The sequence below is a fragment of the Plecotus auritus genome, assembly GCF_963455305.1.
Source record: "Plecotus auritus genome assembly, chromosome: 6".
Lineage (NCBI taxonomy): Eukaryota > Metazoa > Chordata > Mammalia > Chiroptera > Vespertilionidae > Plecotus > Plecotus auritus.
This window is the reverse complement of record NC_137773.1, coordinates 89,501,818-89,525,158: the sequence shown is the minus strand read 5'-3', so window position 1 is coordinate 89,525,158 and position 23,341 is coordinate 89,501,818. Positions and strand designations below refer to the sequence as shown.

Below are 23,341 nucleotides of genomic sequence, written 5' to 3'. Positions count from 1 at the left end.
CAATGAAATCTGAATTTCACATCATTTCACATCATGAGATAGTAGTCTTTTAATTTTCTCAAAATCATCTAAAAAACAACACCATTCTTAATTCACAGGCTATCCATACACAGGTGGCAGGCCAGATTTTTTTTTTTTAACCTTCATTCGAGGATATTTTTTTCCATTGGTTTTTAGAGAGGGGGGCAGGGAGACATCAATGTGAGAGGGACACACAGGTTGGTTACTACTGCATGCACCCAAACAGGGCAGGGATTAAAACCTGCAGTCCAAGTAATATGTCCTTGACCAGGAACAGAACCACTAAGTCAAACTGGCCAGGACAGATGGTGTCCTAACTTCCACATCCTCTAATGGGGCAGACATAAAAAATTGATCACAGCACTATCCCTTGAGCTCCCATGGTCTCAGGCAGGCACAAGCAATTGATTGAAGATGGTGCTCAAGATAGAAGTGGTACCAATCTGCCTGGAAGGACTCCCTCAGCCCTGCTCTCCTTCCTAGAGTCCAGTTCAGACAATTTTCTTATGACATCTCTCAATGACACCTTCTAGACCTGGACCATTTTCTCTTTTGACTCTCAACCAGTGAACTGAGCCAACAAAGGTCCTGGACATGAGCAACTCAGTATTTTTCAAACCAGATTTAGCAAAATATTCATATGAAACAGATCTCAGAAGGTACTCAATAAAGTTTGAAAATGAATTGATGAAACATATTAAAAGGGAATTGTACTAGTATAGAATTATTTCCTAGTCTTAATTTTTGGACACATTACCAAGTCAAGGATATCTTAAGGATCAGAAAAGTAAGAAGTCTGGGGTAGATGCACTTACTTACAAATATATACTAGGAGCCTCCACCAGTTGAGCATCCATCCAACCTTAAAAGATCTATTTGTGTTGAATTTACAGCTTTGCAGTACAGAAAAAATTCTAAGCATGAGTGAGAGGGAAATGATATTCACCAGTGAGAATGGTTTGTAGGCTGCCCTGCATTCCACACACTCTTCCAGTGCACAGAGAGGATGGGGGGACTTTGTTGCAGGGTCCGAATGCCAAGTGCTACACTGGCTGTAGGTTCCGATGGTGATTGTCTAATGAGGTAATAGTTTCAAATGAGCCAAAAACACATCTGGGGGTGCATGCCTCAATGTAGTTCAAATATAAATTCCAAATCTCTTAAAAATCTTGACTCCCCCCTCCAAGTAACCCAAACCGGGAAACTTAGTTTGAAACCTAAATTTTGGAGGCAAGATCTGAGCTTTGGGGGAGAAAGACAGAAGGCCTGGGTCACAGAGCAAGCAGCAGAAGCCGGAGCGTAATCCAGACGTGCTCCTAGGTGTGGCATGTACTTTGTGTGTATGTGCCGGCTCTCTCAAGCAGGCTGTGTTGTGCTGCGGCAGGCACTCAGAAGGCATTAGCTGTGGGTGACCAGGACAAAGAACAGAGTACCCGTGACAGGTTTATGGCACTGCAGAGAGCATTTTTCAGAGGCTTGCGGAGGTGGTCATGTGAGTGCAGGGAGGCTCAAGGCCACTTTTTGCAGAGCTAGGGGACCATGGCATCAAGAATTGTGCTTGATTTTCTGAATTAATCAATGTCAGCAGCTCTGAGTGCCAAGCAGGTAGGTCCATGGTAGAGGGGGGTCTCAAGCTCCTTCTGAAGTGCCAAGGACTGCAAATCCCCACATTGGGAACCGAGGGCACCAGGATCCTATGGTCTATGCAGAGAATGGGTTGGGGGTATCTGGGGTCAGCAGCCTCGGAAACTGCTGCTGCAGTACAGACTGATGGACAACTTCCACACCTACTTAGAGACCTCATACGCACTCCTTCCTTCCCTCCAGCTAATTTTTAACCTTAGTTAACTTGTATTTTTAGTTTCACCTCAGTTCAACATTTCTCAATTCATCTTATCCTTTTATCCAACTGTCTCTTGGCTTAATTTAAAATTTTACCCTCTTTTGTGATTTCTCACTTACGCAACCTCATCTTCAGACTTTTCCCCCCATCCTTTTCCTCTTCCTTTCCCACCATTCATTTCATACCTCCTGTGTTACCTGTTTAGTATCTCCTATTGTCATGAACACCCCTTTTCTGTTTTCCTTGCATACAGAAGTAGCACAAGCTTGACGAAATGCACTGTGCACTTTATAAAGTTCTCTCCTGGACAGGACTCCACGGGAGGCAGAAGGGAGGGGGTCAAGGTTCAACCTGTTCACCCAAATCTACTTATTTCCAGAGTCCAGGTATCTGTCCCTGTCCTGTTTGAAGCTTTATATAACTCTAGTTTTAAGACCCTTCTAAACCTGTTTTGTTTTGCGTGATAAACAGTCTGGTAAACAAGGCAGGTGGAGCTTATTCCAGCAAATTCTATGGCAGGCTTACAACCACAGCACTGCTCCACGGGCACCTGGCTAATCCTCCTGTGGCTCTGAGCCCCACTGGGCCCTTAGCCCGGCCTGCACCCACTCTCAGGCTGGCCTGGGGCTTGATGATGGGATCAGCACTTTTCGAAGACATCTCATTTCAGTGCCTCTCAGGTGAGACTCCTGGCTGGGTGCCCTGCAGATAGTGCTGACCCCAGACCTGGACCCGCAGGCAGAGCCGCCTCTTCCTCTGGAGACACCCATTCTGGGCTCAGGCTCCAGATGAAGGACCATCTGGTCTTCTGAAGGCTGAGGCTAGAGAACCCTGAGGCCTCCCTGTCCCCTCAGGGTACAGCTCCCACCCTCCCTCTCCCATCTAGGGGCCAATCCTGAGGATCTTGGAGCCACCTTCAGTGACCTCTCCTAAGAATGCTTCAACCTGACAACCTTCCCTGGGCTTGTTAAGTTGTCCCAGTTTTTCCTGCAAATCAAGGTATAACCTTTCAACTCTGAAGAGTCACCTTCTTTTTGATTCTATCAATGGAGGTGCAGGGGCAAAGGGAAGTGCTGCAGGCCCTGGGCAGTTCCCATTAGGTCCAGGCCTGGGCTGCTGGTGCCACCACCATGGATCAGGCTGGGGCCGTTCTTCACCCACAGTGGTCTCTGAGTTGCATGCCTGGCCCATGTTATCTCCTTGGGGGTCTCTATAACCCCACACAGGGGCTTCAATTTTTGTGCTGCAGACTTGGAAACAGGTAGAGATGCACATGGAAACCAGATCTCTGGGGCACTCGCCCCATAGCCCCTACAGCGACTGCGGCCTGGGGGTATGCAAAGGTTGCATGGGGCCCTCTGGGGCCTGCCTGCCGAGGCAGCACCTCAGCAAATGCACTTCTCCTTCTCCGAAACCTTTCCCAAGGCCCCAAGGTATCCGCACACCTGCTAACTGGCTTCTGTAGACAGAGCTTCTGAAACAAAGACACCAACTGGCAGCACTCACAGCCCCACAACTAGGAACCAATCTGACCCAGGAGCCTGTGACTAACTTACTTGTATGTTTACGTTTGAAGTGCAAACTCTTAATTCCAACTTAATTCCTAATTCAGATTTCGATTTTGGCTGTTGACCAGCGGAGTCTTTGATGCCATCTGAGATTTCTAATCATCAAGAGGCACCTGTGACGCCTGGCACTCTGACTTGACCCCTGTAGGCGCCCCTCAGCTTCGTCTGCTCTGGGAAACCTGTGCACTCAGCCTTCAGGCTTCTGCACACGCTGTCTCCTCTTCCTGTGACGTTCGTTCCCTCCTCCTCCCCTGGTGGGCTCCTGCTAAGTCTTCAGGCTCTGCTTATGAAGCCCTTCTACCTGAGGCCACCCTGGGCCCTGGGGCCGTCTGTGCCAGCACAGGTCAAAGGCACAGTACTATAGACCCTCCAGGGGCCCTACAGTGCAAAGTGTATTTTCACCACAACCCATATGAGGCTGCCATGGCTGTGAAGGCCAGACACCCACACAACTCCAGGAAGTGCCACTCACAGGGCGCATGGGGCCTTGGGAGGGAGGGGCAAGGCAGCCCTGAATCTGACACATGTGAAGGAAGCTAAGCTTACAAGACAGGACATTACCTTCATATGGACAAGGATGTACATACAAAGGGAGTATTATACAAGATTGCACTGGTATTTAAATATAACTGGGGCATCTTGAAACCAACAGTGAAAAGCAACATTTCGAGTGATGCCAGCTGGCGGAAGGGCATCCCTGTTCAGACATGCAGCAGAGGCACGGCTGAGCCACTTCAGGTGAGTCACCGCATCAAGGTGCAACCCTGGCTCCCACCTGTGGTCCCTCCACCACATCCTCCTGCCCCACAAGGCAGGCTCCTGACTTCATTTCAAAAGCTGACATCGTACTGATAACATTCTTTGGGGTCTAGGAAAAACCAAGTTGTAACAATTCATTTTCTCCTCAGGCTCTAGACCAGTGTTCAGCAAACCGCGGCTTGCGAGCCACCTGCGGCTCTTTGGCCCCTTGAGTGTTCTAACGCCACTTCTTCAAAATAGACTTACCCAGGCCGAAAACTGACTTCTGCGCATGGGCCACGAAGTTTCAATTGCACTGTATGTGCGCGCCCGCACGTGGTATTTTGTGAAAGAGCCACACTCAAGGGGCCAAAGAGCCGCATGTGGCTCACGAGCCGCGGTTTGCCAACCACTGCTCTAGACTGAACTTAAGTATAGAATTTAGCTAATTATAGTGTTCTGGAAAGCAATGAAAAAAAAAAAATTCAGATGTTTCATTTTCTCTTTTGGAATGGAGCAATTGGAAGTTTGAGACAAGAAAGTGAGAGTTAGGCAACCTCCAATTTTATCCCACCCCAGTTCTTTGGTGTGGCGCAGTGACCAGTCCTTTGGAATCTTCCCGGTGTGTGACATGTAGTTGCAAAAAAATTTATCCCGGCCCAGAGAGAGGTCTGACCTTTGTCCTTGGCTCCTGGGAGACCATCTCTCAACGCCCCCTGGAGTGTCCTGCCTGATTGGGTCCAGATATTCTGAGAATGTGATTTAGGGCAGGGGCACTGGGTTGTATGGTATCAGCTCGACCTACAAAGGGGCTGGAGACGTCAGTCGTGTCTATGTGACTAAATTCCAATAAAAACCCAAGACACTGAGGATTCCCCAGCTGGCAATGCTCTGTGCCCGTTGTTTCATGATGTTGCCAGTGCTGTCTGGGACTCTGTGGGGCGAGGAAGCTCAAGGTGTGGAGCTCTCCTGGATGCTGCTCCATGTACCTCTTCCTTTAGCTGGTTTTAATCTGTATGTTTTTGCTATAATTAATAAACTATAATCATGAGTATAACACCTTTCAGAGAGTTCTGAGATTTTTTCTAGAGAATCCTAAAGCCTGAGGGTGGTCTTGGGGACCCCTGACCTCTGCAGAAGTGAGGGTGGTCTATGGACTGTCACTTAACACCTCAACAGGGTGAACCACATTGTTGTTTTCCCCATGGCTTCAAATTCAGTTTGTTAAGAACATCAGAAATATTATCCATTCAGTAGGTAAACTTTGTTCCCAAACGTCTTTGAAAGTATCTGCCAAATGAGGTAACTTTTCAAGCAGGAAAACCGCCGGTTTTCCTGAGTTTATGTGCAACTCGATCTCTTCCTGTATGACCACCAGCAAAATAGCAAGTGGACAGCCGTCTCCAAATTCGAACCAAATGCTTCTCAAGGCCAGGGCATGGTAGCTTCCCTTAATGGTCACATTTGCAGTTCCCCTTGTAACTCCTTTATAGTTCTTCCTTGTCTAATGGAGAACTCCAAGTTCTGTGACACTATTCATACCAGGGGGATGTGAGATTAAGTGTAAACCATCATACCCTCTGATAAGGTGTCCTGCCACATGGGTCTGACATCAGTTGGGAGCATCAAACTGGATCTCAGAATCCTTACCAGGATCTCAGCATTCTGCAATAGAACAGTCTTTACAAGGGGGTCACTGAACCCTAAAAGCTAAATTTCATTTATTGGCTGATTTCTCATCCAACCTTACACAGGGTGGGAGAACAACTATTTGTTGTGGAAGCCATTTTTAGGCGTATGGTATACAGCTAAATATGAGACTGAGAAAGGTTTTTCAGTGAGTTGTAGGATGATGACTAAGAAAGTGGACTGATATTTGACATATTTTTTTGGTTTGAAAATATCTAATGCCCCATTAACAAATTCAGGCTGCCATTTCTCTTTCTTTCTTTCTTTCTTTCTTTCTTTCTTTCTTTCTTTCTCTCTTCCTCTCTCTCTCTCTTTCTTTCTATATATTTTTATTAACTCAGAGAGGAAGGGAGGGGGAGAGAGAGAGAAACATCAATGATGAGAGAGAATCATTGATTGGCTGTCTCCTCCACGCCCCACACTGGGGATCGAGCCCGCAACCTGGGCATGTGCCCTGATCAGGAATTGAACCATGACCTCCTGGTTCATAGGTCGACCCTCAACCACTAAGCCATGCTGGCTGGGCTCCAAGTGTTTCTTTTTAAATTGAGGTATAACCTTATACAGGACAGTGCACACATCTTAAGTATATACCTTTATGAACATTTTCACGTATACACTCAGACTGATAAAATATTCCCAATACCCCAGAAAGCTCCCTCATGGTCTTTCCCTGTCAATTCTCCATCTTGACATAACCACTATTCAATGCCCATCATTGTGGACCAACTTCTGAACTTCAAATAACTGGAAGCACACAGTAGGTACTCATTAGTTTCTGGCTTCTTTCATTCAACAAAATGTAAGAGTCTTCGAAGGAGCAGTGGTATTTCTGGTTTTGTGGCTGTTAGAATTCTGCTGTACAATTGGGCCATCGACACGTTCTCCTGGAGGTGGACACTATTTGGGCTACTTCACTGGGGGCAGTTACTATCGTAGCTGCTGTGGACGTGCTTGTACAAGTCTTTTGGGGGACATGCACTCAGCTCTCCTGGGTTGGAGTTGCTGGGTCAGAAAGTTCATCTTTATGTTGAACTTTGTCATCTTGGGTAGTGTGAGGTACAACTGCTCCATACACTCAAAGGAACTGTAGCCACTCTGTTCAGGCATCTCACACTCATTTGATGTTGTTGAAGCAATGATCCCCATCACCTTTTCATATGCTGATTGCTCATGGAAACATCTTCTTCCAGAAGATGTGTGTTCATGCCTTTTGCCCATTTTAAAATTGGGTGTTTTTTCCCAAGTCTGTGGCAGTTTTCACTATCATTGTGAGTGTGCCTTTTTTAAAAAATACGTTTTAGAGAGAAAGGAAGAGGGATAGAGATAGAAACATTAATGAGAGAAACATCATCCATCGGCTGCCTCGAGCACGTCCCCCACTGGGGATCGAGCCTGAAACGCTGGGCATGTGCCCTGACCAGATATCAAACCAGCAACCTCTGGGTTCATGGGTCAACAACACTCAACCACTGAGCCACACCAGCCGGGCAGTGTGTCTTTTGATGAACAGTTGTTCTTATTTTTCGTGAAGTCTTTTATGGGTAGTGACATTTGTGTCCTGTTGAGGAAGTCTGCCTACTTCAAGGCCACGAAGAGTTTCTCCCATGCCTTCTTCTAGAACATTACCTTTCACATTTATATCTATTATCTATTTTAAACTAATGTATGTACATGATGTGAGGCAGCGTCAAGGTTCTTCTCCATATGGATATCCAAAAGACCAGCATGACTTTCCGTAAAGTCCATCCTTGCCCCACTGACCTTCAAGGGTCTTCTTCATTTTGGTAATTTTAAGTTTCCCTCAGAGGAACATCATTAAGGAAAAAACATGGCCTCTACTGTTTTGTTTTTTTTAGAGAGAATCTTTTTAATCCTCACCCTAGGATATGTCCTTTGTCATTGGTTGGCTGCCTCCTGCACACACCCTGACTGGGAATGGAACCCGCAACCTAGGCAGGTGCCTTGACCAGAAGTCCAATCTACAACCTTTTGGTGCACATGATGATGTTCCAATCAACTGAACTAACTGGGCAGGGTGGAGTCTACTGTTTTCATTGGATTTTTACACATTCAATATTTCACCTTTTACATTTTTCTTTGTGGAACTTCCCTCTAAGGTCAAGTTAGCAAATTAGCATCAATATTTTCTTCTTAATATTGACACTAATTACATTTTTAGGTTGAGCAGATGAACTTGCATATGCCATTTTTTTAGTTCATCATTTGTTCCTCTTTGATAATGATTTTAAAAAAAAGTTTTTTTATTGATTTTTAAAGAGGAAGGAAGAGGAAAATAGAGAAACTTTGATGTGAGAGAGAAACATCCATCGGCTGCCTCCTGTAGGCACCCCAACCGGGGACCGAACCTGCAACCTGGTATGTGCCCTGATCGGGAATCCAACCGGCGACCTTTCTGTGCATGGGGCGACACTTAAATGAGTCACACCAGCCAGGGCTATAATAAGGTATTTTTTGTTGTTAATCCTTACTTGATATTTTTTCATTGGTTGTTTAGAGAGAGTGGGAGGGAGGGAGGGAGGGGAGAAGGGGGAGAGGGAAAGGGAGAGAAAGAGAAACCGAAGTGAGAGAGACACATCAATTGGTTGCCTCCCACATACACCCCAACTGGGGCTGGTAATCAAACCTACAACCCAGATATGTGCCCTTGACCAGGAATGGGACCCAGGACCATTCCATGCTAATGCTCTAACCACTGAGAAAACCGGCCAGAGAATAAGATTCTTTTTAAAGGTCAATTTGTACTTTTTATTTGGATACCAGTTGTCACCCCCCCCAAAATGTCAAGTTTGGTAAGAAATCTCTCTAAATAATGTGCTAATGGTTCACACCTTGGCATTTTCCACTGCTACAGATTAAAATTCTCCCTTACTTTGCTTCACGACTAACTGCAAAGCATTACTATAAAATCGAGCCGTACAACCCTTATGCTATGGAGAGAGTCATATGGGCTGGTATGTACCAGAAAGTGGAATAAGACACTGGAGAGCAGGAGCACAAACAGAGTTCTGGGCGAGGTGCAGGCCGTGCATCCCTGGCCACCCTCTGCAGCTCCACATGCCCACCCTGCACTAGCAGAATGTGCACATTCTCCTTGGAGGGCTGCAGGAGAACCATTATTTTCTTATTACTTAAATGGTACTTGTGCTCCACAAACAGATCCACTGAAGCTGAAAACACATATTCTCTTGTGTTTGGTGCCTGTGAGGACAGGGCTCACAGTGCCTGGAGCCGTCAGTCAACACATGGCGGGCCTCCAATGGCCCAGCATGAAAACTGGGCTTGTCATGCAAGTATGGGGACAGGACAGTGAGGGTGGGGTAGTCTATAGAAGGAACAGAAACCCTTTCAGCTCCAGCAACTCTGGCTTCCACCATAGTTATGAGTGTCGTCCATAAGACTGGCACCCATCACAGCACAGAACTCCTCTCCTTCCACCTCGCCTCATCACTAACCTCAATCTCGCCAGCCACACCTCATCATCCTGGGGCCTCTCCACTTGCTGTTGCTTCTGCTGGAGAACTTATCCCAGGCCTCCTTTCATCAGAGTTCCTTGGCCTCCCCACCACACTTTATTTCCCTCTCCCCATGCTGACACCACTTGTATGCTTCCTTGTTTAACCAATGACTGTGGAATGGTCTCACAGGCACATGGGAGGCCAGGAAAGGCACCTCTGAGGATCCCCAGCATCCACACACCCACCCCATTCCTCAGCTTACCTGTCCTTATACTTGATGACAGCATCCACGATCTTTTTCATCTTTTTGGTGAGGTTTGGAGGGTTGGGGGAAAGCTTCTCAGCAGGTGGCCGCCCGCGCTTTTTTTGCTTCTTGCTCTCCTCGTCCTTGTCGCGGCTGCGGGTGCTGGTGGTCGGGGTAGAGGAGCCGGCGTCGCTGTCCCGCTTGCGTTTTCGCGATGATTTCTTCTGCCGAACCTCCTCTTCGATCTCCTCCAGCGTGCCCTCCTCGATGGCCTTCAGGGTCAATAGTGGTAAAATAGGACAGCCAGCACCGAGGTTGACAAGCAGAGGCCGCAACGCAAACCCGTGGGTTCTGGCTGGGGCAGGACACACACCAGGGCTCTCACAGGCTCCAAAAGGCCACAAAAGGCCACAAAAGGCCAGAGCACATCCCACCCATGCCTGTCCTTCACAAATAGGGGGTTGTACTTTAAAAATCAGTCATATCTTCACTCCCGTGTAATGGACTCCTGTATCCCTCCACCCAGAGGTGACACTGTTTAACACTTCTCTGGACCCGCTGCATCGTTTTATAAAATTTGGGGTGAAACAGGTTTTCAGTGCGCAGCTCAATGGCATTAGGTACATTCACAATTTGTGCAGCCACCACCACCATCCACTCCAAGATCTCCTTGCCCTTCCCATGTACATGTGCACAACTGAGACAGCATGGAACTGTATCCACGTACCATACCATGACTCATGTTTTTGCTTACTATATCCTGGATGCATTTCCTGTCGTTTTTCTGCAACATAATTTTTAATGCCTGTTTAGTATTTTATTGCAAAAAGGGCCATAATTGTTCATGGGAATTGGGTTATTTCTAAATTCTACGTAATGCCATGACTGGCATCTGTCTTTTCTGTACAGATTACAGAAGTGAAGCTGCTGAATTGAAGGACATCAACACGTACAATGTTAATTTTAAAATGATCCTGATTTATTCATTCTTAATAATTGGCACTTTTAAAACAAAGGGAAGGGAAGCCAGGTTTCCAGGGGAGATTGGAATCATAAAGGGACGGGGGCTGGACTCAAAGGGTTGTGCTGGTCATTCGTCTCTCATTTATCAGCTGTGACTGTGAAATGGGCAGTGGGGCTAGCACAGAGGACACAGCACTGAACAGAATCAGATGGACACTTATCAGACAGACTTCCCACAAATGTGGTGACAACCATGGGTCAAGTGCCAGGAAGAAGGGTGAGTGGTGCTCTGATTGTGGAGCAGACCTGTCCTGCTTAGAGGTTCAGGAGAGCTTCCTAGAAGAGGTGGCACAGAAGCTGAGAACTAAAGGGGGGTGGGGAAGAGAAAAGACATCCAGGCCAAAGGAACAATATGGAGGGCTTGTGGCAGGCAGGAGGGACTGAAAGGTCAGCACAGGGGAGGGCATGTACTGCAGGCCCAGTGAGGTAGGTGAAATGCTGTCCCCCACCCTGGTTGGAACATCGGCCCGAGCACCAGAGGTACAAGTTCAATTTCGGTCAAGGGCACATACCTGGGTTACAGGTCTAATCCCGGCCCTGGTCTGGGCGCATGTGGGAGGTAACCAATCAATGTGTTTCTCTCACATCAATGTTTCTCTCTCTCTTTCTTCCCCTCCCCTCCCTTCCTCTCTCTCAAAATCAATGGAAAAAAATATCTTTGGGTGAAGATTAAAAAAAAAAAAATACTGTCCCCAAAATTCATATCCAAATGGGACCTCAAAATGTTATTTTATTTGAAAATAAAATCTTTGCAGATGTAATTGCTTAAGAATCTAGCAAGATGAGTTCATCCTGTGTTAGGGTGGGCCCAAAATCCAATGAGGGTGACCTTATGAGAGATAGAAAGGCCATACAGAGACACAGGGTAGAAGCCATGTAAAGGTGGAGGCAGAGTGGAATGATGGGGCCACAAGCCAAGGAATGCCAGGGCGACCACAAGCTGAAAGAGGCATAGAAGTCTCCTCCCCTAAAGCCTTCGGAAGAAACAGGGTCCTGCTGACACCTGGACTTTAGAATCCTAGTCCTCTGGGACTGTGAGAGAATAAATTACTGTTGTCTTAAGCCACCAAGTATGTGGTAATTGTTATGGCAGCCCTAGGAATATCTAATACTGGGGTTTCTGATCCCCTGGCCTGCAAGGCAAGAGCCAGGAACATTCTGAACGATTGTGGCACATAGGGCATAGGAGTGTCTGTCAAAAAAGTGGTGCCCATTACACATCCACTACTAAGAGAGGAGAGTGCCTGTTTTGGGCAAACATATTTATTATTAATGTAAATTTTATTGAGTATGACATATAAAAAGCTATGTGCTCAATGGGGAAAGAAGAGTCTTTTCAACAAATGGTACTAGGACCACTGGATATCCACAGGTAAAAGAATGAAGTTGGACACTAAATTACTGCTATATACAAAATGAACTTAGAGGATCATGGGCATAAATGTAAAAGCTGAAACTCTAAAACTTGAAAAAAAATATAGGGATAAATCTTTGTGACCTTGCATCTGGTGAGAGATTCTCAGACAAGATCCCAAAAGATAAGCAATAAGAGAAAAATAAACTGGGCTTTATCAAAATTAAAAACTTCTATGCTCCAAAGGAAACCATGAAGAAGATAAACCACAGATCAGGAGAAATATTTGCAAATCACACATCTGATAAGAGACTTATAAAAAAGATATACAAGTGGCTAATAAGCACATGAAAAGATGTTCAGTGCCATTAGCCACTAGAAAAATGGAACTCAAAACCACAAAGAGACACCACTTTATACCACTGGAATGATTAAAATAAAATAAAAAAGACAGATAATAACAAATATTAATAAGGATGTGGAGAAATTCTCTCATATCCTGCTGGTGTGAATGTAAAATGGTGCAACTGCTTTGGAAAACAGGCAGCCCCTCAAAAGGTTAAACATAGAATTACCATTTGAGACCCAGTAATTCCACTTTTAGTATATACTTGAGAGAAATCAAAACACATGTCCTCACAAAACGTGTACATATGTGGCAGCATTTTTCACAATAGCCAAAAAGTGGGAACAACCGAAGTGTCTATCAACTGATGAATGGATAAAAAAATGTGGTATATCCGTACAATAAAACATAATTCAGCCTTGAAAAGAAAGAGTATGTGCTACATCATGGATAAACCATGAAAATATTTTACCTCGTGAAAGAAGCCAGACATCAAAGGATCACATGTTACATGGTGTTATTTATATGTAATGTCCAGAATAGGGTGACTGTCAAGGGCAAAGGGGAATAAAGGGAAGGAAGACAGCTAAAGAGGAAAGGGCTTCTTTTTTGGGATAATGAGGATGTTCTAAAATTGATTTGTAAATACTGTAAAAACCATTGACTTGTACATCTTAAATGGGTGAATTCTACAGTATATAAATTATACCTCAAAAAAAGTATACAAAACATCAGTAGCATATGGCAAAAGGCACTCACTGTCTCAAAAATGTGGGGCTGGTAATGGTCCATGGAAGCTGATACAGATCTATAACTGGGCCTAAGTTCCCTCATCCGGAGTTTTCTTCTTGGCCCTGGAGCCCTGGGCCAGAAAACAGGACACTACACCCACCTCTCACAAAAGTTTGCCTGGTTCCCTGGCATGTTTCAACAGCCCCTCTCATGCATATCTCAGTGGGCGAGTTTCCAAGTCTGGGGTTATCTGAGCTTGTAGGAAGGGACCAGGTCCCAGTTAACCCAAGGGAACCAACCCTAGGATGTACAACCAGAGGCCGCACCTCTCATTCTGGGATGTGGCACTCAGCAGGGTGCAGCAAAAGCCATCACCAACCTTCTGGGAACAGTTGCTTCAGGGACATTTTTATGAAACAACTTCCAGGTTGGATTTTTAATCATTACCTCTGCACTGAGCCCCCAAACATGGGGAGGGGTCAGATTTATCACTATAATCCCAGTGTACATGTAGTGGGCCCTGGGCTGGGGCCCTGACTCAGCATTCTGCAACTATAGCTACAGGGCTGGGTGCTACCTGCTGAAAACAAGTGTTGACATCACCTCTATGAGTAACTGTGGTTGCAGTCTCATCAGCAGCTCACTTCCTCCTCCTTCCTTCCCAGCCTGGCTAGGAGTCCAGGTCCTAAGGGTGACGTACTATTGCGGTGATGTGTCCAAAGTGGGGCTACCTGACCCCATCAGCATTCCTGACCAGCTTGCAGGGCAACTGGATGCTCACTAATCTCTGGCTGTGTTTCCTATGGACCGGCACTCAGGAGACCTGTACCGTGCTGAGATCGGCAATGTTTTACTCTAACCTCATGAAGAGGTGAACCCTCACACAGAAGAGGCCAATTACATACAAGCAGTGAGTTTCATACTACTTGGGGATGGCACTGGTGCTCTTTCCTGTCTCTGGTCAGGAGGAATTGAGCAAACCTGACCCTATGTTAGAAGTGCTGCTGTCGTGAATGAAAGCCAAGAATGGCTGAAGGGAACATGCTCAGGTTTTGGACAAAGGCCAAGCTATAGTGGTGTGAGCCTCTCCTCCCCCAGCCCTGCTCCTCGCCGGCCATCTCTGGCATATACCTTGAGCCACTGCTTCTCCGTCAGTGAGTCACTGTAGTCCACCTCCTTGCGGTGGCGGGAACCACGGCCAAACATCTTCTCTTCTTCTTCCTCGCAGGTCAGCCGCTCCACCTCCGCATCGTCCTTGATGATCCACGAGGGGAGCTCATCCTCCTCCATCAGGCGTGGCTTCCGCTTGGGGTTGCGGGCTTCCTCACGCCTGCGGTCCAGATCCATGCGCTGGAGAGCGAGGAGGGTGTGGACAAGGGGAGGCATCAGCACAGGGAGAGCCAGGAGGACATTCAAGGGATGTTGATAAGGGGCTGCTTCTTTGTCTCGGGGACCAATGGCCCAACAGTAGTTAAACAGCAGCTCTGGGTATTGCTAAGGCCAAGGTGGCCTGGCGCTTACATCAGGCCCTGGCTAGGGGCTCTGCTTTAGGGACAGATAAAACTGGAAAGGACTGGCAGATTGCATAAGGGAGCCTAAATGGGGTGACAGCTTCAAGGTATAGTCTTGCCAGGAGGCACAAAGCCTGCCGGGGCCAACAGCCCAAACTAATACCATACTTCTCACCAGAAGCATGAGGTATTGGTGGCCAAGGTGTTCACCAGACCCTTAGCTTTGGACAGTGTTAATACTCCCTTAAAGGGAACCTCAAGGGTGCCTCAACAAATTCAAGAGGACAGGAATTTGGGGACTGAGGGTCACAAATGAGAAGGATGGTGGCTATGTGTGTGTACCACTACCCCTCTGACACCCTTAGAACATGGACGAAAGATGGGTGAATTAGGAGGCATTGTGGGGCCACCTCTGGCTCCATTATCACCCAGGGACTCCAACGTCACTGGGAGTTTTTGCTCTGTTTGAGGTGATCAGGGCAGGGCATGTGAACCTCTCCAGGCTCCGTTTCATATGGGTGGAAAATTGAGCTCCCTAAAGGTGTGTGAGGTGGAAATGCCACCTCAACTCCCGCCTGTGGTGCTTACCATGAACAGGTCAAACTCCTCTTCGTGCCGGGCAATCATCTGATTCACAGTTTCATCGTCGGGCACTTCATCTTCTTCCTACAAGATTTCACATGATTAGTTCAAGGGTGGAGAGGCTAGGATGGGCGGTGGCCGGGCTCGGAGGAGAGCGGCGGCGTCCATGGGAAATGAGCTGGTGGTCCCAGTCCGGCTGCAGTGGATGGCGACCCACACAGCAGCAAGAGGCACACACACACACGCACACGCACGCTCCGTGGGATCAGGGCCCTTGCTGGCCGTCTCAGCCGAGAAGCCGAGGATTGAATGGGCATGGAGACTGAACTACCCCTCTCACCTTTAGAGGTGGCTCCTCCAAGTCGGGGTTGACGCCCGCTGGCGGAGGGGCAGTGTGGGCGAAGCTGGCACTGCCGCTGCCCGTGCTGCAGTGTCTGCTCTGTGGATAAATAGAGGACTTCAGTCTCCAGGGCTGTCAATCCAGCGTCTTTCACCAGCAGTTTAGAAAAAAAAAAACCACCTCAAAGAAAAAGCAAGTACTCATCCTCTTTCCTTTCAGCCCACACTCCCTTTACTCCAAAGGGATGCAAAAAAAGAAAAAAGAAAAAAAAATAGTGCAAAAAAGGTAAAAAAACAAAAATGAAAGCTGCTCATGCATTCACCACTCACGCTGGGGAGGGGGTTGGGGCCAGTGCTGCCCTCACCTCGTCCTGCTCCTCGTGCTCCAGGATGGCCTGCAGGAAGGCACGCCTCTCATGGCTGGAGGACTTCTGGTCAAACATGCCAGCCTGGATCACCTTCTGATCGACGTTGAGCTTGTACTTGGCCGCAGCCAGAATCTTCTCCTCCACACTATTGACTGTGCAGAGGCGGAGCACGCGCACCTCGTTTTGCTGCCCAATGCGGTGGGCTCGGTCCTGCGCTTGCAGGTCCTGGGGAAGAAACACTGGTCAGTCCCGAGCAAGCACTTTAGAGTTTTAAGGGGAGGTCGACCTTGCGAAGCCATTGGGAGAGGCAGGGCCTTTTGATTATTCTGTGCCTGCCTCTTGCCTGGCCATTCTGCTAGTCCCAACCAGCAGTCGCCTGGCTGCGAGTTCAGGTACAGGATGTGGAGCCTGTGCCAGGAAGATTTCATCCTGAGTTCCTGCAGAAGTGCCACTTTCTATCTTAGTGGTACTTGAGAAGTGCTCAAGAAGATAGCACAATTTGGGAAGACAACCCGTCGGTGGTTATATCCCAAGCAGCTCCTATCACAAATGCATGGGTCCCCTTGCCTACCCCAGGAGGGCCCTATGCTCAGTGACTGTATCACGGTACCATTTACAGGATGGGGGCAAAGCTGGACAGCATGTTGGCAATGCCTACTTTGGTTGTGGACCCTAGTACTTCCTTACTGTGCAACCAGGCCCGAACTCAACCTCTCTGAACCTCAGGTCTCACGAGCCACTCTCCTGGCTATTGTATGCATGAGAGGAGCGAATGGGCATCGAGTGCTCAGTCCAGTGCCTAGTGTGGAACAAGCTCTGATAAAGTGATAGTCATGACTGCCAACCCAATTTGGATCATCATCCCCAGCACAGAACCAGGAAAAATCCCACGAAATATTGTGCCAGGGGGCTGGTGCTGTTTGGGGCTGAGCTCGAAATTAGTGCCTAATGGGGGACACAGAGGCCACACCTGCTGGGAGACAGGAGTGTCCTCTCTCCACTACTGGGCTCCCTGGCTGGCCAGCATGCTTCCTGGCAGGGCCAGCACTCGATGGCAGCTACCAGGCCCTGCAGTGAGCTCAGTGCCCCTGATACTACCCAGTGTGACAGAGGGAGGACAGGGCTCCATAGGAGCTTCTCCCTCTCCTGCTTGCTGACAGGAGAGGCACACCCCAACCACCTCTTGGGAAACTGGCTAGTTGTCAAAGTCCAGGCAGGAACTACTCCCCAAGATGACAGTAGAAAAGGATGCTAGCAAACATCCAGGGTATTTGTCCATCAGATGGGCTATCATTTACACACTGATAATGGGTGCCACCAGGCTGTGGTAAGGGTATACTCATACCCCATCAGTGGGAAAGAAACCTGGGAGCCTTCTGGAGGCCACTTGGGCAGAAGCAACCATATTATGAAGGGGACACACCCATGAACCAAGCAATCCCACCTCTGAAGGTTGACCTGGCTGGTGCTCTGAGAGAGCAATAATAGGGCTCGCTGAGGGGGCTAGTGGTCATGCCAAACACCAGAGCCCAGATGTCTGATAACTGAACTTTGAGTTAAAAGTCTAAGGGCCACTGTAAGCTGGGATGGCCAGCAGCTGACTAATGCTCACACAGAGGTCAAACACCCCAGCAGCTGAAGGGAAGAAACACATCCTGGAAAATGCTGTATTTTTGTGAAAAACAGAACACACAGATTAGATGCTGGCATACACTCAGAGAAGAACAGGATTGGTGGAGAAGGGGAAAAATGGACTCTACATTACTTTGAGTTATTGATATTTGCCATTTTTAAAAAGAAAAAATTAAATATTTTAAAACTATTGTATGTATAAAATCACATCCTTGCACCTACTGGCATGTGCCCCCATGGAGTGTATACAGGTAAGAAACAGAGCAGCAGTACACAAAGTGCATAAAAGATGACCTGAGTTTTGTTTACAAAAGCACACGGCCTAGGACTTCCATCACTAAAACAGCGATGATTACTGCCAGCTGATAAGAGTGGGGCCTTTTTCATTTTCTGTCCACATTTGTGTTAATACCAGGATTCTTTTTTTTCTTTTTTTTTTTTTTTAGAGAAGAAGGGAGAGGGACAGAGAGAGAGGAACATCATTGATGAGAAAGAATCACTGATTGGCTGCCTCCTGCATGCCCACCACTGGGGATCAAGCCCACAATCCAGGCATGTCCCCTTGACCGGAATCGAAACTGGGACCCTTCAGTCCGCAGGCTGACACTCTATCCACTGAGCCAGACCAGCTAGGGCCAGGCTTCTTTTTATATATGTAACAATGCAATATATTTTTGTCATATCAGAATAAAAAGCTATTTTGGTTTGAGAAATAGAGGGGAATGAATACAATGTGGGCTTCTCTCCAAAAGCCTCAGGCATTGTAGGTGCTGCTCCCGGGCCTGGGAGATTTCAAGGAGGCTAGTGGCATTCATGAGGCTCAGCAGGGTCTCCCTCCGCCTCAAGCCTCTCCACCCAGGGTGCCAGGGGCTTTTACCTGGTGGGGGTTCCAGTCACTGTCAAAAATGATCACAGTGTCAGCTGATTGGAGGTTCAGGCCGAGCCCCCCGGCCCGGGTGCTGAGCAGGAAGATGAAATACTCGGAGCCGGGCTCATTGAAGGTTTTCAGCAGCATGCCCCGATCCTCTGCTTTTGTGGTTCCTGCCAGGTACGAGGCCAACAGGGTTAGTGGGGTGACTGAGGGGGAGATAGGCGGTGGCAAGGAGAGACACAGAGGAACATGTGCTTTGGAGAACAGACACTGCACCCACATGTGACACCACTAAAAGCCACTCTCCCCACCCCAGAGGCAAGAATGAGCCCCATGAAGATGGCTGCGCCTCCTCTGTATAAAACAGGGATGCTGCAAGAACTCGACCAGGTGGGGGCTGAAGACCAGCAAACACCCAGGCAATAAGGGCTGCCTGTCAGTGCTATTGTTACCACCAGTCCCTGCCCACCAGCTAATTTCGATAACACCGCACCCTCAAAACAAGCAACTGACCAGAGGCCAAGAGTCTGCCCTCAAACCTACTGCAATGAGATTTCTTGTTTCAGAGAGAATTGCCTACATGCAAGCACACAGGTGTCTTATTTCAGTGGCTCATTTCCCTTTGGGCAGGACAGGCTTTTAAGAGTTACAGGGACTCTCAGGTGTTGGCCCAGGACAAGATCCTCAGCATCATGAGTACCAGAGAGGCGTGTAAGTACTCATGTTGCTGTTGCTGCCAGCTCAGAGCAGAGGTGCCTTGGCAAATTCAGGAGTCATTTTTGGTGATGAAACAAAAATTAAACACTTCCTGCCACTCACCTACAGGTTCCAATGAACAGTGCAAAGGCCTGCCGCCCTCTAGAGCCTGGCCTACAGATGTGCCCACAGCTGCAACAGATCTGAGGAGGGGCTGAGGCCTCAAGTGGGGCAGGGGCAGGCCCAGGAGGAGGGGCCACCTCCCCAGGTGCCTGACCTGCACTCTTGCTCTTACCACTCTGATAGTGGAAGGTTCTATTTTTATACATTGTGTCACTGAGCCCCATTTCCTCCATTCTTTACTAGAGTTTCTATCCATTTGGCAGTGTCCATGAGAAGTACTAGGGTTGAATCATGCTTAACCCACAAAATCCTCATTCTTATGGAAATAACTCTTGTCATGGAAGGAAGGAGGGGAAAGGGGGAGGTTGACGGGCACTGGGGTGGGTGAAAATATGCTTTCCAAATACTGTACAGCCTGTCCTCTGTAGGGTTGGGATGGTGACACAGAAAAGAACGGGCCCTCCCAAAGGATGGAGCAGCTGGAAAGGCCAAGGCACAGAGAGAAGAGTAAGGTAAGACCCATGATCAGATTTGTGTTTTTAAAGGTTGCCCTGGACAAAATTCCAAGAACGGGCTGAGGAAGGCAAGATTCAGGGCAGGTTCTGGGACCGATAATCAGCCCAGCAACCACCAGTCCGTGGTGTGTGAAACCACAAGATGCAGAGTAAAAGACAACACAGGGACACAGAGGTTTGGGGCATCTGGCCATGGAGATGGACTTGGCAATAGACTTAAAGATTCTGAGTTGTGCGGGGAATGAAGAAACTGTCTTAACCACATTCACCCCAATGGAACTCAAGTTCATTTTTCTCATGAACACCGTTCATTCTCACCATCTGACAGAGGATGGGGACTCCCTCTAGGGCCTCCCTGGCCAGCTGACATGTCACATCACAGGTCCTGGATGTTATCAGCATCTCACTCAGCCCACTCCTGCCCCAGGCTCCCGTGTGGTGGGGTAAAGGCAGGAACGCAGGCCTCCCTATGAGAGTGCAGGGTCACAGCCAAGCAGTTCCCAGGGTCTTGCTACTCTTACCCCTGCAGCATCCAGTTCCCTCCTCTCTTTCCCACTCAGTGCTCAAGGTTTCCGCAGGAACAAGCCTGGTTCCAGCTTCAGGCCTGATCAGTGACAGTGGCACAGACACCTGAGCAGTGGAGATGGGCATGTGGCTCACAGCAGCCTAATGAGGGCCAGCCCCTGGAACTCTCTGTTGGGGACACTGCACAGGCAGAAGGGCACCAGCAGAGGATGCCAAGGACAAAGGCACCAAGAGCCCAGGAAAGCCCCTCCAGCATCACCTGAACTCTGGCTCAGCTGTGCCCACAGCAGGAGAATACAGCCCTCCCTGCAGCCCTGAGAGCCTGTGTGACTGAGCGTGCTGCTGCACTCACTCCTGCTGGGACACCTAGAGGCTCGGACCTCGTCCTGCCTTGCAAGGGAGGGCACCCTGGCCAGAAGCTCTGCCAGCAGTGGATAATGAGACCCCTTAACAAATGTCTCTCAGTCAGACTCACCATCGAGCCTGAGGTATTTAAAGCCACGATACGCAAAATAATCTTCCATGATCGTCATGAGGGAGGTCATCTGACAGAAAAGTAGCACTTTATGGTTGGTGGCACGAAGTTTGGGCAAAATTCTATCAAGGAGCTCGAATTTCCCTGAGGCTCGGTACAGGTCCAGCCTGGTGAGCGGAAGGAGGAGGGAAGAATACACACAACGTTAGCAATGGCACATAGTAGGTGGGCAAAGGAGGAGGCACGGTCCCGTCTCCAGGCTGAATTGAACCAGCCTACATGGGCTGGTCATCAGGGGTAAGGGCACACACGTGACTTCCTAGGCAGATCCCCTACCCCCAAGAAGATTCAGCAAAGCCATTTCAATCCAACTAAAATACACTCAGGCCATCCTTGGCCAAGGGTGGCCATGTAATCATCATCCAACTTGGATACTTGTGAGAAGAGACGCTATTAGTAACTATGCAACGTCTCCATTTTGTTAAAGAACCAGAAGCCACAGCTCACGCTGCAGAGTGCCCACACTGAGCCACACACAGGGCCAATGGTCACCGCAGTTCCTCTCAGTCACTGCAGTCTACTACCGCCGGTTTACAGATGTGGAAACTGAAGCTGGGGACAGCGTAACACAGTTGCTGCAGTGCCTGGGCCAGGACTCAAACCCATATCTGTGAGACCTCATTAAGCAACTGGGAATAAAAAAAGACACCTTAAAAGAATGTTTTACTTTTTGATGTAATGCCTCTACTTTTGGAAGTGGCTTAGTATTCCAGAGAAATTATGGAGTTAGCAAGACTGCTGGCAATGGTGAAATCTAGATGCAGCTTCCACGTCGAACACCATGGGCTTAATGAAGCCTGGGCTGCACTTTATAAACAATGCCAGGGAAAGCACACCCATGGCAAGGTGGGCAGCACACCATACAGCGGATCTCCCTGTTGGCAGACAGAGTTAAGGCTCAGAGTGGTGAAGCAAGTTGGTAACGTTCACAGACCCTTGAGGGAGGTGGCAGAGTGGGGCCTGGAAACCAGGTCAACCTTAGGAATTCTGACTCTTAGGATTAATGGTGGGCAACTCTCTCGTGTGGAAGATTTCTATTTTCTTCGTTGAATTTGTCTACATTTTCTAAACTTTCTGTCATGAACTTAATGCCTTTGAAACCAAACCAATGTAAGACTAGCAACAGGACCAACAAAACATGTGAGAAACACCACCACATGGCCCGCCTGCCAACCCCATACAGCAGGGAAGCTTCTCACCCTTGGACGATGCCACCGGTAAATCCCAGGTGCTCGGAAAAGGACTCCTGTAATGGAATGAGAGAGACAATTCAATGGGGGTTGAGGGTCGGGCAGAAAAGTGCTGCCTAGCACCATGCCTCTGACCCCTCACACCAGTGCTCAGTGCCTGCCCACAGTGGCTCTGAAGCCAAAGGTGTCAACTACAGCTGTTCTATCCCACCCATGTATGTCCCTTTCCCCGTGTTTTTCCAGTGAAGGAAAGGAAGTCATGACATAACACTCAACCACCAAAATGAGCACAAAAGGCGAGTGTGCACCAGAGACCATCCTGGAATTGTGGAAACAGAATCCTAGGGGCACCAGGGGTATTCCAACAACCCTGAAACATTATGCCAAAACACAAACATATATGTGTGTGCTTTTCAGAAGCAAGAATCCAAATTCTTAAAGGGCACCGTGGCCCAAAATGTTATGACCCAGAGACTTCCTGAAGAGGAAAGCTGCTCTGAGTCGATGCAATGACCCAGGATGGCCCCACATGTCACTGAGTGGGAAATGCTAGTGCATCAATGAACAGAGGCAGTGTGACCCCCACAAGGTGAAAAATGACCCAGAGAGGAGTTTTCTAATAATTTGTGGTTATCATAGGTTATTCAAGGACTTTCTATCCCATTTTTCTACACTGTTTTGATTCTTTCCCATAGCACTTGCAAACAGCAAACCAACAGAGAAAAATGTACAGGCATTGTCTATTTAAAATATTATAAACTATTTTTTTTTAAGTTATCAGGGAGAAGCAATCTAGCCCTGCCCATGGGTGCTCAGGGCAGCACGGGGGCCGGGAAAGGGGGGAGCCTCACCTCGATGTGCTGGAACATGTACGGGTGGTTGCAGATCTTCCTCAGCTGCATGATGGTGTTCATCAGGGTCTTGGTGCCGCCTTTGCCCTGCAGAGGAAGAAAAGAGTCCCACATCGGGTCTTGTCCCAGGGTTGGGTGAGATGGGTGGTGGAAAGAGGATAGTGGAAGGAGAAGTTTTAGGGGCAGGTATGGCTTATGGCAGAGAAATGAGGACTGAAGAACTGGCTCCTATGGAAGGTCAGAGGCTTGAAACCAGCTCTGAGGGGAGCAGAGACTACCTGGCGCACTGGAGGGATGGAAGGTGGGAATGAAGAGAAATAAGAGTGACAGAGCTAAGGCTGAATCACAAACACTTTTTGAAGCCAGCTTCATTGTGGGCATTGTGGCAAGTCTCTGGGGGCTGCAGCCAGATGGGTCATGACTTAGGAAGATTGCTGGCTACAGAGTGAAGGAAGGATTCAGGAGTAAGTGGGTGCCGTGGGACAGAAGTAAACCAGTAAACATGCTGCTGCCATAGCTCAGGTAAAAAAGGGCCCTAACAAAACATCTAGAGGAGGAAATGGGGA

The 23,341-nt window shown here is 48.2% G+C and overlaps 1 protein-coding gene across 9 annotated transcripts in view; it reads right to left on the bottom strand.

The window, feature by feature from the left end:
* The window catches only part of SMARCA4 (SWI/SNF related BAF chromatin remodeling complex subunit ATPase 4), a 100,257-nt gene that overhangs the window by 11,760 nt on the left and 65,156 nt on the right, over positions 1–23,341 (bottom strand). For 4 of the 9 annotated variants that reach the window (XM_080674940.1, XM_080674941.1, XM_080674933.1 and 1 more), the window contains 9 exons: positions 22,776–22,862; positions 21,934–21,980; positions 20,675–20,841; positions 18,347–18,510; positions 15,835–16,062; positions 15,471–15,569; positions 15,137–15,214; positions 14,170–14,387; positions 9,601–9,864 (listed from right to left, as the gene is read on the bottom strand). In XM_080674940.1, the coding sequence (XP_080531066.1) occupies positions 9,601–9,864; positions 14,170–14,387; positions 15,137–15,214; positions 15,471–15,569; positions 15,835–16,062; positions 18,347–18,510; positions 20,675–20,841; positions 21,934–21,980; positions 22,776–22,862 (1,352 nt within the window). Of the gene's footprint in view, positions 1–9,600; positions 9,865–14,168; positions 14,388–15,136; positions 15,215–15,470; positions 15,570–15,834; positions 16,063–18,346; positions 18,511–20,674; positions 20,842–21,933; positions 21,981–22,775; positions 22,863–23,341 lie in introns of all 9 variants that reach the window. The other 5 variants (XM_080674935.1, XM_080674936.1, XM_080674938.1 and 2 more) reach the window with 3 other exon arrangements.